Genomic DNA, 14,788 nt, shown 5'->3' on the forward strand with positions numbered 1-14,788 from the left:
CACAAAAATATTCCAAAATAATCCAGGGAGAACAGGCCAATGAGCTTGTTTGATCAGTGCAATAAATGTTTGACAAAGACAGAAACGAACATGTAACCGCGTAGCAACTAGAATTCGTCTTTAAATGTGTCTCCTCTGAGACGTGTTTTATTTTATTTTTTTCTTAATTATTATTTTGTTTATTTTGAAAGCAACATTTCCGGTATTGGCCTGACAGACCAGTGACCGCTTCAACCCTATCAACCGGACGGATGAGGTGGAAGCATTGGGTGGAAGTAGGGAGGGAGGGGAGAGTCTTGGGGGGGGGGGGGGGGGCTTGACACTTCCCATTCATTGGTCAATGTCATGATGAAAGTTTTTATATTCAAAGCGAAAACATTATGGATCTCAGACCATCAGGACACCAGGAGATTTGCTTTGAAGTGATGTGTTGGCAGTTTTTCCATTTATGCAGTTACTGGTGTTTAGTAATGTCCAAACAGCCCATGATCTTAGCAAGCAGTCTTTATATGCTACTGAACATGCAGTGTTTTCTGCTTTTCACCCAATGCTTTAGATGTAAATAAATAGAGATTAATAGAAAACAAAATCAGTAAGAGTAATCAGCAATAATTCAATGTCTTGAATCGATTTAAAAAGCTTATTGAGTTATTCAAGTAGAATGCAGGAGGCATTCTACTTGACTGGTCTCTCTTTGTCCAGTAGAGCAGTCTAGAGTTGGTCACATGTTGGATCAGTCCCTAGAGGGTAACATCAGTCAACCCTTTACCACATACCAGTGATTTGAAGTGTCTTGGTTTTATACAGGTAGATAGATTGATAAAGCATACAGTGGAACTGACACACGCATACATCATTTGAAGATGCACAGCATCATGAGATAGATGTGTGCCTCTAAACACATATTATGTCAGTATTAGATTTTTCCTTGAATTCTGGTTTCTTATAACGATACCAACGAACCAGTGGTTAACACCGATGCTTCATAGCAAGAAGGTTCTGGTTTCAAATCCATCAGCCGACTGGGGCCTTTCTGTGTTTAGTTTGTGGGTACTCCCAAATTGGCCGTAGGGGTGAGTATGAATGGTTGTCTGTCTCTCTGTGTTGGCCCTACAGTAGACTGGCAACCTTTCCAGGGTGTACCCCACCTCTCGCCCAGAGACTGCTGGAACAGGCTCCAGCAACCCTCTAGAGGACAAGCGGTTACAGAAAATGAATGAATGATGATACCAGTTCCTAACATCAAAACACAATAATCTCAGACAAAACATTTGTTTTTATTTTTAATGGAAAAACTATTTAAAGTACATTGTGAGGTTACTTGTAAAAAAAATAGTGTTTGATTGAATATCAAAGCCAAAAAAAGAATGTTCAATCGACAGTGTCGCAGGGGGCTGGAGCCTATTCCAGCTGTTACTGGGCAAGAGGCAGCGTACACTCTGGACAGGTCTCCAGTATGTCACAGGGCTAACACAGAGAGACAGACAACCATTATCACTTACATCTACATCTTTGGAAGAAAGCCGGCGTACGGGGGAAAGCCCATGCAAGCACAGGGACAACGTGCAAACTCCACCCAGAAATGCTCCAGCTGACCAGCAGGTTCAAACCCAGTCCTGACCACTACACCATTGTTCCACTGAACAAAGTCAGGCTGTTTTAATAAAAAAATATGTGCAGATTTGGTTATGGATTTTCTTATTGTAATAACGGGAATAATCACAATATATATGCAGTGGAGGACTGATTTTACATTCATGTTTACATTACCCACTATTTATGTAGCCAACCACTGCCCTCTGTTGATTGCAGTGAGGTAATGAAAATGATTATTACTGAAGACTATTTTCATCACCTTTCAGAGAACAGCAATCTGCAGTACAGAGGAAAGTGTAAAGCTGCTGTTTGTAAAAGTGTACATCGTGATGATGTTCTTCAATTAACTACTATAAAATGTAGAATAAACTAGCTTCTCAAAATAAATAAATCACTTAATGTTGGATGTGTATGCTGTGCCAGGTAATGTTAAGTGTGCTTCCTCTTTTACTGTAACATCATTTACATGTTTTTTTTATCAACTTCCCACAAAGCTCATTGGCTTTATCAAGTTTTCTCACTTGTTACTGTCCCACTGTCACGTCAACTGTGTTCTCTTTACAGAAGCTCAGCAACATGGAAAAGTAAGTCATTTTTTGATTCTCCTCATGTCAGAACCACCTAATTTAGCTATCAGCTTTTATGATGTCGTGAGATATAGGATTTGGTTCTTTAACTAAGTATACACAGATGACTTGTCTTGTTGTTTAATCTGTTGTAAAGCACCTTGGTTCACCTATCGGTCGATGTAAGGTGCTATGTAAATAAAGTACATTTACATTTACATTTTTACATTTGTCTAAATACACTGTATTTGTGATGCTGCATTCCCAGTTAAGTTCAGAAAGTGTTGTGGGTGTTTGTACTTCCCTCTGTGTCTGCTTGAAATGCTTAAATGCATCATGTGTTTTACCATTCAAGACATACTCCATTTAATTTTCTAAACTATTTACTTATCTTTACTTATTCTCTCTGTCTAGTGACTGTATTCTGTATATGCAATGTGAAACCTATTACTATATAAGTAGGTCAACTACACGGATCATATTTGCAGCTGTTGTCAACACACATATCCTTTGTTACATTTGCTTTCACACTATTTACTTGCGCCATAGAAGTATCTGTTCTTCACAACACCTGTTCATTTATTTGTTTGTTTGCATTTTTACTTGTTTTCTCTGGCCAACAACAAGTTTAAATGCGAACACACCACAGACTACAGTCAATAGCCAACTAGTATGTGTATTTTGCGCCAGTGTGAGAGGAAATAAATCTCCATACCGATAAAAACGACCTACAGAAACTTCAACCTGACGAGCAAGCTAGTATTGAAAGTGCACTGGGGGCTCTTCACAGCCCCACACTAACAGGAACATATTGGTGCATGGAAAGCGGAAATGCTGCCTCACTAGGATGGCTTTCCACTTTGAATGTAGACAAGAATGCAGTATCAACTGGTTGCATGGCATGCATGGGCCATGTTACATGACAGTTTTTTTTTTTTGTTTTGTTTCATATAACTTCTGTTTACTTCACAGGATAAAATGGTGGCTGCTCTGGTGGATGGTCCTGACTTGCTTTCTTGAGCCAATCAGCTCTAATTGTTCACCACAAAAAGATAAGAGTAAGTTGCTTTAATATAGTACAGTACGGCATTTTGATACTTTCAATATCACCTTTATCATCTTTAATTTATTTGACAGATTTCACCCAGTGTTTGGAAAATGATATTGACAATTTACAAAGAGGACAAAGCAGTAACCACAATGGGTAAACATTTTATTTCAGTTTTGCAGATGCATATTCTTTTAACTGCTGGGATTGTACATTTGTGAGAGCATCTGTGTTCATGTATGTTTGATTGTGAGTAATTTTTAATAAATGTCTTTAACCATGAGAGAGAAAAATTTGCAAATGGTCAAGTCATTTTGTGTTTTTTTTGTCTTAAAATTTTCAGAAATGGACAAAAGCCGAAAGTAGATAAATGTTTAAAGAAGGGGAGATGTTCCAGCAAGTTTCGTCTCAAGAATGGTGTGGCCCTCGTGCACAAACCCAAGACCCCCTTCAAAGGCCTTGAACTTCAAGCCAGTGATACTGGGGTAAAAATATCACTTTTTTTTATTGTAATTTATAATGTGATTTGAGTAGATTTTTAGCTACCTTTGCTGGTAGTAATGTCATCAGTGTCTTCCACTTTGGTCTACAATGATATATCTCAACAACTACTGTATGACATACTGTACCTTGAAAATGTGTCATGCAGGTTTTATAGATAGATAGATAGATACCTGACTTTACTTCTAGGCCATCCTTTCAGTTTGTCCTCCAAGTACCCCGTCACCTCTACCTTACCTAGCTCTACCTAGCATATTTGTATACAGTATGGCATTAAATAGTGTGTTTAAAATACAATCATTACAAGGAATTAGTTTATCACCGGACATCCGAAACATTGACTCTTTCCCTCTCTTTAAATCCAGACTCAAAACCCACCTGTTCCAGAAAGCTTATCCACGTGCACTGTTCCATTTGTTTATTTTGTCTTGTTTTGTGTCTTTATGTTTTTGTACAGTGTCCTTGTGAGTCTTGAAAGGCGCTTATAAATAAAATGTGTTATTATTATTATTATTATTTGTATATAAACTGTTTTGTCTCTTCTTATTCTTGATGCTGTGTCTTTGATGTAGATAATGGATGACGGACCTGTCTCAAACAGGAAAGTGACTGTACAACTGCCAAAAGAGCTGGACGTCAAACCGAACAACAACATTATGTTCCTAATGTTTTACTTAACAAACTGGGTCAGCAGCTACATTTTGTTACGTAAAATTTTGTAGAACAGGATGTTAGGAGCTGTATTCCAAAAGACTGTATACAGAAACGCAGTGCAAATCCTCACAACACAGCCGGATACAGAGATGCAATGCAAATACTCACAACAAAGTCAGAATGCGGAAACACAATAATCACAACACCGGCAAATAGAGAAATCTCCAGCAAGTAGCACAAACGAAAAGGCTCAGAAGAAATGCCATTGGTCTGTCACTGATTGTGTATGTCGTCAGATTATTTGAGTAGTCAGGCTAATAAAAACCAAATAGCTTATAAGTAATCATGTATGTAATCAGGATGTTAAAATAAACTGCTGGTTTACCAGTGCAGCATTTGCAGTGTCTTTCTGTATTTCAATTCAGTTCAATTCAATTTTATTTATATAGCGTCAATAACAATACAAATCATCTCAAGACGCTTTACAAAAACCCGGCCTGAAACCCCCAGAGCAAGCCTGAAGGCAACGGTGTTGTGAGTATATGCTGTATCTGGCTGTGTGGGGTTTTGCCACCATATCTACAAATTCACATACTTTTTATGATTAAAGGAAAAAATATCTTCTCTCCATCAGCAGCAGTGTTTATTAGCCATGGTTGTGCCTCCAAAAGGAGAGAACAAGGTCTGGACTGGTTTGATATATAGATATTGCACTTAATTGACGAGTTGTGTTGATATGTTTTATTGAGTTCTATTGCACTTCGGGCACACACTTCTAGAATACAACTTTAGAATATTCTAGAAGTTCTAGAAGAATATTCTAGAAATATTCAAATTGTTAAATCATCTTAAATACTTAATAACCACCACCCCACCCCCCATAAAGTGGTGCAGAAGTAACTGTTGAAAATATAATTAAATTGTAAGTCATTCCCTTTCTTACAAGTCAAGGTGGTTTAGTTTAAGTAAATGCAAACCAAAACTTTTTTTAATAAATAACATGAAATTGACTGTGGCAATATATAAGGACTGAGGTCGTATCCCCTTAACCAAGTCATGTGACTTCAGAACAGTAACTTGTTACCCATATAACTGTCAGCTAATTAAATGTGTGTTGTCCTGTAGTCTGCTTTGGAACCCTCGGTTGACTTGTATGATGGCAGACTGATTAGCCTGAGTGTGGAGGACAAAAATGTTTCAGGACTACAGGAGTATGTAAACATCACCATAAATGTTACCACGGGTCTAAATGTAAGTACAACTTTATTTGTTTATATTTTATATATTTTGTACATGTATGTCCAACAGTGCTGTGTGTGATGGAGATGTCAATTTCCCTGCAGGAACCTTCCAAAGGGATTAATAAAGTCGTCTATCTATCTATCTATCTATCTAATCTTAACCTCTGTGACCTTATTTAAAAACCTGGAATATTACTGTTTTACAGGAAACCCAAACGCCCTCGTGTCAGTTCTATGATTGTTCAACTGAAAGTGAGTATCCAGCGTCACATCTGTCATGAATAGTAATTTGTTTTGTTAAAAGAACGATAAGTTGCATTCTGAGTTCTTGTCTTTGTTCACAATTAGCAAAGCAGATGCAACACAAGATCATAGGCATAATGGATTTGTCTTTCTGACTTACCAGAATTTAGCCGTGATGGCTGCCTAACACTGTGGGAACGTAACCAGAGTCACATCACCTGTTCCTGTGACCATCTCACATACTTTGGTGTGCTCATGGTAGGACTGGCTGTTCTCATCACGCATAGTCTAGCTCAAGAGTAACAGTATCTTGGGACTTGATAGGACTTTCTCCTGCAAAACACACATAGTCTCCCCTTGTCTCTTCAACTGTACCTGCAAAACATATCATAAATGATCAAAGAACACACACATATCAACTCTATTGGCCATGTAGAGTTTACAGAAATTGGATTTTTGAGTTCACACAACAAATCAGTCGGTTCACCTGGTCAAGAATTCTTGACACTTGCAAGAATTCTAACTCCTGTTCTCAGTGACCCACAATATGTTGGTACATATTCAGGACTGCAGGATATGTATAAAAATACAAGTAATCATGACAAGATACACTTTTTCCCAGTCAACAATCTCATTCAAGCCATTCTGAGTTGACTAGGTTAACTTTGATATGATGTATCCTTTCACTGAGGCAGTTTTCAAGTCAAATAAAGTCAAGTCAAAGTTTATTTCTAAAGCACATAAAAAAAAAACAAAAAAAAAAACCCTCAGTTGAACCAAAGTCCTGTACAAGCAGAACACTGCCTGGCCAAAACACACTCTAATATTTCGTTGGACTGCCTTTAGCTTTGATTACAGCACACATTCTCTGCGGCATTGTTTCGATAAACTTCTGCAATGTCACAAGACTTATTTCCATCCAGTGCTGTTTCACCAAGATCTTGTGTTGATGATGGGAGAGTCACTGCACAAATAATAATATAATTTCACTTTTGTTTTTATTTAGTTTAAGGAAGTTCAGATGAAAGGAGGATTTGATCTGCTCAGCTGGCCTAAGATGTAAATCAGTTTACAGCCATTCCAATTAAGCTACAAAGACTGAATGAGATAACCGATGTCACCCTAAAATGATCTGATAATATTCCACAGAACTTCTTGTGATGTCAGTTTGTTAGGCTTTCTCAGTCTTCAAGTACTTTGTAAATGTTCAATGAGGTTATGGTGTGAAGGAAAGTCCATGACAGTCAGTCACTCGTTGGTCTTCTTTGGTCTTCAAGTAGTTTTTCAAAGCTCTTGGTAGCGTGTTTGGTCTCATTATCCAGTTGCAGTATGAGTCCTTCTCCACAAAGATAAAAGATCATACGTTGTAGCATGTATCTGAAGAATGGAGTGCTGCTTCTCCTCAGTCAAGGTTTCCAACCCCAGTTGTCCAGTTGCAAAACACCCCCTTCACTGTTGGTTTGATAAGTGTATCATTCTCTCACTCAATCAATCAATCAATCAATCAATCAGTCTTAATTTATAAAGCACTTTAAAAAAAAACAAGGTTGGCCAAAGTGTTGTGCACAGACATGAGAATATAAAAAAACAAGGAAAAATTAAAAACAAGATTTAAATCATAAAACCAATCAGACCATGTAAACAATAAGAACCAACATCTCATGCTGAGTTAAAAGCCAAAGAGAAAAAAATGTGTTTTAAGAGAGGATTCAAAATGAGGAAGACAGTCGGCCTGTCTAATGTGCAATGGAAAGTTGTTCCACAGTTTGGGGCCAGCAACTGCAAAGGCGCGGTCACCTCTCACCTCTTTGTCTTTGGGACAACCAACAATGACTGATCTGCCGACCTAAGAGAGCAGATCAGTAGTCTAAATGAGAGGCAATGCATAACTTTAGTTGGTGGTATCTACTTAGACAGACCTTTCTGTTACAGTCTTCCATCTTCAACTGTGAAATGTTGCTGTGTCCCAGTCCAAGCATTTGTCATTGATTCCTTCCTTCCTGAGAAGTGGTTTAAAGACACAACGTGTCCTCTGAGACTCTATTAGACAGCCTTCTTTTTTTGGGACCTTTGCTGACTGGAGTCTTTATTTAACAAATACAGCGAAGTGAGAAAGTAGTTTTTTTTGGCTGTCAGTAAACAAAGCTTGATGTATTGGTCATCCAATGCTGTGATCCCTCCTATACTGTCCGATCATATTTTTTTTTAATATAAAGTTTTGATAAAGTGTGTATGTGTGTCATGCACTGCTTCTTTAGAAACCTTCAGTCTGGTTGAGACACGGTGCTTAGAAAATCATTTTGACAGTTTCACTTCTTACACTGCAAACTCTTTTTTGGGAGTCTCTAATGAGTAGATGAAGCTCACCTGATTGTTGACCTAGAGATTGTGGAGAAAATAATTTTACATTCTCAAAATAAATTCTGAGATTCTGTGTTCTTAGTTTTCTGTGCATATATTGAGCATGCATACAGTTAGGCCTATGATGTCCTGAAATGATTGGACGTTATCTTGAACGTTATCCTCCTTTTATTGTTTGTGGTTCATGTTACACTGTGAAATATATGATAAATATGATGTTTTTTGTATAGTATACATGGTCTGCAACAGTCATTCCTTGCCAAACATTTCCCTGAATGGTAATTTGTTATCACTGAGGATTCATTCTTTTACAAAACAACATGCAAGGCTGTGCATCACAGTGTCATTCTTGATGCTACCACTAGATGCCACAAAGGTTAAAGACATCCAGTTCTCCATGCAGCGACCTTAAATACAGTGCAGAGATCCAATGAAAACCATATGTTCAAATTTTCACTTAGATAACGGTTGAGGTGTTACTAAAATACCAATAATCATAGAATCAATAGTGGTAGAGATTTATTACATGTTAAAAACCTTTTTATCTATACTTCAGCATAAATTAGAAGTACCAACAGCAAAACCCTTGTTTGTCAAAATTGTACTTGCTTAAACTCTCCACTATGTTGAGATAAAACAGCAAGAGAATGTGAACGTGTATTTTCTCCACAGGTGTCTGCCAACCTCTCACCACCAGACCTGAAGGCTCTCACATACATTACTCTGATTGGCTGTAGTATTTCTCTTGTTGCCCTGGTCATCACTGTTTTGCTCTTCATCACAAACAGGTAAACTTTGACTGTCCTTTATTGCTTCTGTCCTCACCTCTCGCACAGTGTAAGTGAAGTAGCATCTATCGGCCCTTTACCCCATCACCTTTTTTAAACCGTCATGACCTCGAGAAGGCTATTCACGCTCTAATAAGCTCCAGACTGGACTACTGCAATGCCCTGTATACTGGTGTCTCCCAGTCCTCTGTTGGCCGTCTTCAACTTGTCCAAAATGCAGCTGCCCGTCTTTTAACGAGCACTAAAAAACGAGAGCACATAACTCCTATTCTCTATTCCCTCCATTGGCTCCCGGTCCATTTTAGAATTCATTTTAAACTTTTAATGTTTGTTTTTAAAGCTCTTAACGGCCTCGCCCCATCTTACTTATTTGAGATGCTGACCATTCGCGATTACGGTAGAACTCTGAGGTTGTCCAATCAACTCATGTTGGAAGTGCCCAGGTCAAAACTTAAACACTGGGGAGACCGAGCCTTTTCAGTTGCTGGACCTACAGTAAGCTCTGGAATAAGCTCCCTAGTGAGATGTGTATCATTACTGACCTGGGCCTTTTTAAATCAAGACTTAAAACGCATCTTTTCAAAATGGCTTTTAGTACCCAGTAGTGTGGTGACACTTTTATATTTATTTTTATTTACTTTCATTCTATTTTTATTTTACTTGTATCCTCTCATTTATTGTTTTTAGTTTATTTTTTAGCTTTGTTTTACTACTGTACTTGTTTTCCAGTGTGTTGTTTTAAATCGTTTAATCTTTTGTAAAGCACCTTGGTTCACCTATCGGTCGATGTAAGGTGCTATATAAATAAAGTACATTTACATTTACATTTACCTTTTTACGTCCTCTGCTCTCTTCCTCCTGCTTGTTACCTCCGTTGTTTAGTTCCTTCTTTCTTTTTCCTTAAATGACATTTTAATTGTTATTCTCTCATCCATTCATCATTTCTTTTTCTACCATGTGACCTTCATTTCCTTGCATCCACTTTATAACCAAGAAATCTAACTTATCTACTTACATTAAATAATTTCTCCTCTGCCCCACAGAAAAATTAGAGCAGATGTCTCCATGAAGGTCCACATCAACCTTGCAATTGCCCTGATCCTGCTCAATTTACACTTCCTCCCCAACCAGGCAGCAGCAGCGCTGTCTAACAATGGACTTTGTCTTTACATGGGTATTGCTCTTCACTACTCTCTGATGGCCACTTTTAGCTGGATGGGCATAGAGGGCTTCCACCTCTACCTTCTCTTAATCAAAGTCTTCAACGTCTATGTCAGGAGATACCTGCTCAAACTCAGTGTAGTAGGATGGGGTGAGTGACTTTGTCTTCATTATCAGTCAACAAACTTCAAGCAAAGACACTGTTTAGTGAAATTATAGTCCCTGGTTAATTCTTATGTTTCAGGTATTCCTGCTGTCATTGTGTCGATTGTGGTCATTATAAACAAATCCAACTATGGTGAAGTCCTCCTGGACTCAACTGGAAATACAGCAATGTAAGGGGAAAGGCTGAAACACATTTGCAAGTGTACAGTTTAGACTAATAATTAACTTATTAAATGTTTCTGTGTATTTGAATATTTAAACAGAACTGACACACACTGGTAGGAGGAACAAGCAGTAAACTCCATTTTACCAAGCTTCTGATGTGCTATAGTTAGTACACTGAATCTAAACTAGTCAAGGAATACTTTCACTACATGTAGCTGAAAATTTCACTCACCATGAATTGATATTTTTACCACAGAATGCCCCTTTGATTGTTCAGTGTATGAGACAAAGTTTTATATTTATACTCTTTTCTTTGTAGATGCTATGTAAGAAATGACATAGTGAAGAGTGTTACTACACTGGGAATGTTTTCCTTGGTGATCCTCTTTAACATGATCATGTTAGGGGTGGCAATCAAACGTGTTGTGAGTCTTCGCCAAAGCCAAAAGGTACGGAGGTCTGCTCTTTGTTCGTTTCTTATAAATAAATGGTGATAAATGAAAGGATTATCTTATATTGTCCCTTGTTGGCAGTGGGCAACAATCTTGTAAGAGGGTTACTTGCACATAAAGTACGTTGGGCTGACCTATCTATCTATTTTCTAATAACATTTAATTTATGTTTGGAATTTTTTTTTTTTTTTTTATACTTAGCTGTCTTCCTTGCACATACTCAATGTATAAGCACCTGTTTATAAAAAAAAAATCCTTAAAACATCTGTCCATTATTAAGCCTTAAAGGAGTAATGACATAATATTCCTTATGTGTTCACTGAAAAGAATGTCAGCGTAAGTGAATAATAGAGTCACTCTCCAACATGTCAGGGATTCATATTGATTTCCAATTGGTTTCTGATGGTCTATACTGTTGTTTTACACTATAATATGCATGTCAGTTTGGACCGAAGGATCGTGATCAAGCCAAGAAAGACGTTTGTACCCTGCTGGGAGTCGTCACTCTGCTTGGCATTACCTGGAGCCTGATCTTCTTCTCATTTGGCCACCTGACCACCCCGGGCCTTTACATTTTCTGCATCCTGAACTCACTGCAAGGTCTGGGCAACATTTTTCCACTTATTCTCCTTTGTTCTGTAGCGATATCAGTATAAATGTAACTGACAGGGTCATATGAGACAAGTACATACGAAACGCGTATATATAAATAAGTGAGTGGAAGAACTTCAAGAGAATTGATCAGCATCTACCTCTACCTCATGCTGCATGAGAGATTTATTAGGTTTGTTCAGGATGGAAAGCAAGTACTTGATTTATTAAACAGATTCCATATGTAGGTATTAAGTTGGTAAAGTGCAGGAAATGGACCATACAGGATTGGGAATCTCCCAACATGTAATGGAGAAGCAAATTGTGTATCATTGAACATGACTACTTTTCAGAGTCTCTGCATTTGACACAGGTTTGAGGATCTTTGTTCCTTCTGGAAAATTACAAAATGCTATTCAAATTTATTGTAAGGCACTTGCTTGTTAAGAGTAGTAAGTCTTGTCCATAATATTAAAATACTGTATGTGTATAAAGAGCAGATATTTGACTGGATGTTTGTACATTAACCTGAGGACTGATTGTCTAGCAGTGGCATTTGCATAATTTGCACGAGCCTCTCCTCCTGTACATAGTCTAAAAATTAACTTCACTCTTTCTCTCATTCCCTGCATGCAGGTTTCTCCATCTTCCTGTGGTTTTTGATGTCTTTGAGAAAGACTGGAAAGTCAGAACCTATGGCGAGCACTCAAAGCACCTAAGGCTAAACCCAAAAAGCCACACATTTAAATATGCATTTAAATACGTGGGTATGTGCATGTGCTAGGGGGATTAATACATACCCTAATACTGTATAGTTTGCCATTACTATTTCGGCTTATTAAGTTTTTAATGCACCAATGTACCAGGAAGCAAGCATTCCCGCTACCTCTAGCTTCTTCTAATACCAATGTTATACGCTGTATCAATTTTAGTGCAGTTTTTAAACCTTTGTCATTAAAATACAACGATCAGGCATAACATTATGACCAACTGCCTAATACTGTGTAGGTCTCCCTTGTTTGGATTTTGGATTGTTTGGAGGCCAGGTCAACACCTAGTGCTGTTTTTCATGTTGAGTGGTTCCTAAACCGTTTTTGTGTGTGTGTGTCTGTGTCAGGCTGCATCCTACTGATGATGGCTGCTGCCATCAAGGAGTGTCATTGCTATGGGGTGGGGGTGTCTGGTCTGGTCTGGTCTAGGTGGGTGCTACATGTCTAAGTAACATCCACACAAATGCCAGGTCCAAATATTGTATTGTCACAAGCTGATCAGTGTTATTTACTTTTGCTGTCAGTGGTGTTAATGTTGTGGCTGATCGGTGTATAGTCCGGTATGCATTTAGCTTTGTTTGTCACACATGGGGTTTTCTACATTGTGTGTGATCTGATCTGGGTTTGACATGCAGCTCACCTGGCACTGATTCAGTACTTTGAAAGATTTTCTGATAATGTGTGTTCTGTGAATTATACCTATTGTGCTGGATATTTCTGTTTCCACATATTTTTAGTAATATTTTATCATGTAAACATACTGAATGTGTTCAACATGCGAGTATAGCATATTGTACATAAATCTCTGGATACATTGCTTTAATGTTGGTTAGTTCTTCAACAGTGACGGCTGGAATCTATTGTGGTTTCAACAGCATGGTGTTATTGTGCATGTATTTCTGTCGACAGACTGGTTTACTGCCGGCTGATGCACAGTCAAAAGTCCACTGAGCTCAGTGAGTTTGACTGCAGTCATCACATGGCCATAAAAACAAAAAGAAAAAAATTTGCATGCAACAAACTCCTGCATGCAGACCTAACACAAGTGCTAGTGTGTACTTAGATAAAATGAATGTACACAGATATTCAGAGCCAGCACAGCTCAGTGATGCTTGTCTGGTTCATCTTGTTCACCTGAGAGGAATTAACTACTCTTCTACTGAATATCAATGTAAGTTTATTTTCTTTTATCTAATGGGCTTGGGATATCTCTGTGGTGTTAGTGTGTATATACTAGTCAGAGCATCGATGTGATATAAGATTAGTTTTCTTTATATTAATTAATTTTATACAAGAAATGTAACAGTTTAATTATTTCCGTAAATATATAAAATGTAAATTTTTGGGTGGACTGTATGAAATATTTTCCTTTTTGGATATATAGTGAAATTTAAAGAGCTACAACAAGCATGTGTGAATTTAACTTTTTGAATTTTCAATGTTTTTGATTTATCAATGTTGTTGTGTTGCCATGAGGAGAGCCTTCCTCATACTTTTGATTTTGTTTAATTTCATTCTTAGTTACTATGATTGGCTTGATCTGCTTTGTCTGTGGAAGTGCAAAAGCTTTAAAGAATAAAAAGAAAAAAAAATCTCTACTGAATGAAAATCTTTCTTTATTTTTTCTTTTTTTTAAAACAAAGAAACTGATCTGTTTAGAAACTGTAAGCTAATATTTGTTGACTGATTCTATGCCGGGCGGAACAGCGTCGTGGTAGTTAGCACTGATGCCTCACAGCAAGAGGGTTCCAGGTTCGAATCCAGGCTGACTGGGTTCCTTTCTGTGTGGAGTTTGCATGTTCTCCCTGTGTCTGCGTGGGTTCTCTCCAGGTACTCCAGCTTCCTCCCACCATCCAAAGACATGCTGGTTAGGTTCATTGATGATTCTAAATTGGCCGTAGGTGTGAGTGTGAGTGTGAATGGTTGTCTGTCTCTCTGTGTTAGCCCTGCAATAGACTGGAGACCTGTCCAGGGTGTACCCCACCTCTTGCCCGATGACAGATGGGATAGGCTCCATCAGACCCCGCGACCCTTCACAGGGCAAGCGGTTACAGATGATGAATGAATGAATGATTCTATGCCACTACCATTTTTACTGTTACCAGCTGATGGTGTCATATATTGTAGGTAGCTTTGCTCTGTTCTTTTGTCTGACTTTACAAATGGATTTCCTTCTTTCAACTGTCATGTAGTTAAAATACTCACTCAAGAGGAAGAATGATGGTTCCTTTACTGCTGTTACTGCTTCTACGTGAATCGTTGGCTGACGAAGGTATGAATGTCTTGTAGTTTTGTTTGTTCATGTGATGTTCACCAGAGAAGGAAGAAAATGCAATGCATCTTTACAAAATTGGTTTGAAATGAAGGTTATCTATTTGTTTGCAAACTTAACTGTATGTACCTGGAAATTTAAACTGTTACTAATATCTACAAAGCTTATTTTAGTCACAATTGCTACAGAATAGCACACAAGTGTGGTTATTTAG

The 14,788-nt window shown here is 37.9% G+C and overlaps 1 protein-coding gene across 1 annotated transcript; it reads left to right on the forward strand.

The window, feature by feature from the left end:
• The first annotated feature begins 1,728 nt into the window (after positions 1–1,728).
• On the forward strand, positions 1,729–13,991 carry LOC311486169 (adhesion G-protein coupled receptor G5). Its single transcript, XM_084541930.1, has 14 exons — positions 1,729–2,180; positions 3,135–3,220; positions 3,300–3,366; positions 3,554–3,695; positions 4,284–4,397; positions 5,491–5,616; positions 5,813–5,858; positions 6,013–6,107; positions 8,883–8,998; positions 10,042–10,310; positions 10,404–10,494; positions 10,806–10,938; positions 11,385–11,541; positions 12,169–13,991. The coding sequence occupies exons 1-14, from the start codon at positions 2,173–2,175 to the stop codon at positions 12,249–12,251; spliced, it is 1,533 nt and encodes a 510-aa protein (XP_084398056.1). The 5' UTR covers positions 1,729–2,172; the 3' UTR covers positions 12,252–13,991.
• Positions 13,992–14,788: the final 797 nt, after the last annotated feature.

Source organism: Chelon labrosus (assembly GCF_963514085.1).
Source record: "Chelon labrosus genome assembly, chromosome: 3".
NCBI lineage: Eukaryota > Metazoa > Chordata > Actinopteri > Mugiliformes > Mugilidae > Chelon > Chelon labrosus.

Coding starts and splice junctions, on each gene's coding strand:
- LOC311486169 (XM_084541930.1), top strand. Junction 4,398..5,490: donor TGTTTTACTTAACAAACTGG/GTCAGCAGCTAC, acceptor GTTGTCCTGTAG/TCTGCTTTGGAACCCTCGGT. Junction 10,311..10,403: donor ACTCAGTGTAGTAGGATGGG/GTGAGTGACTTT, acceptor CTTATGTTTCAG/GTATTCCTGCTGTCATTGTG.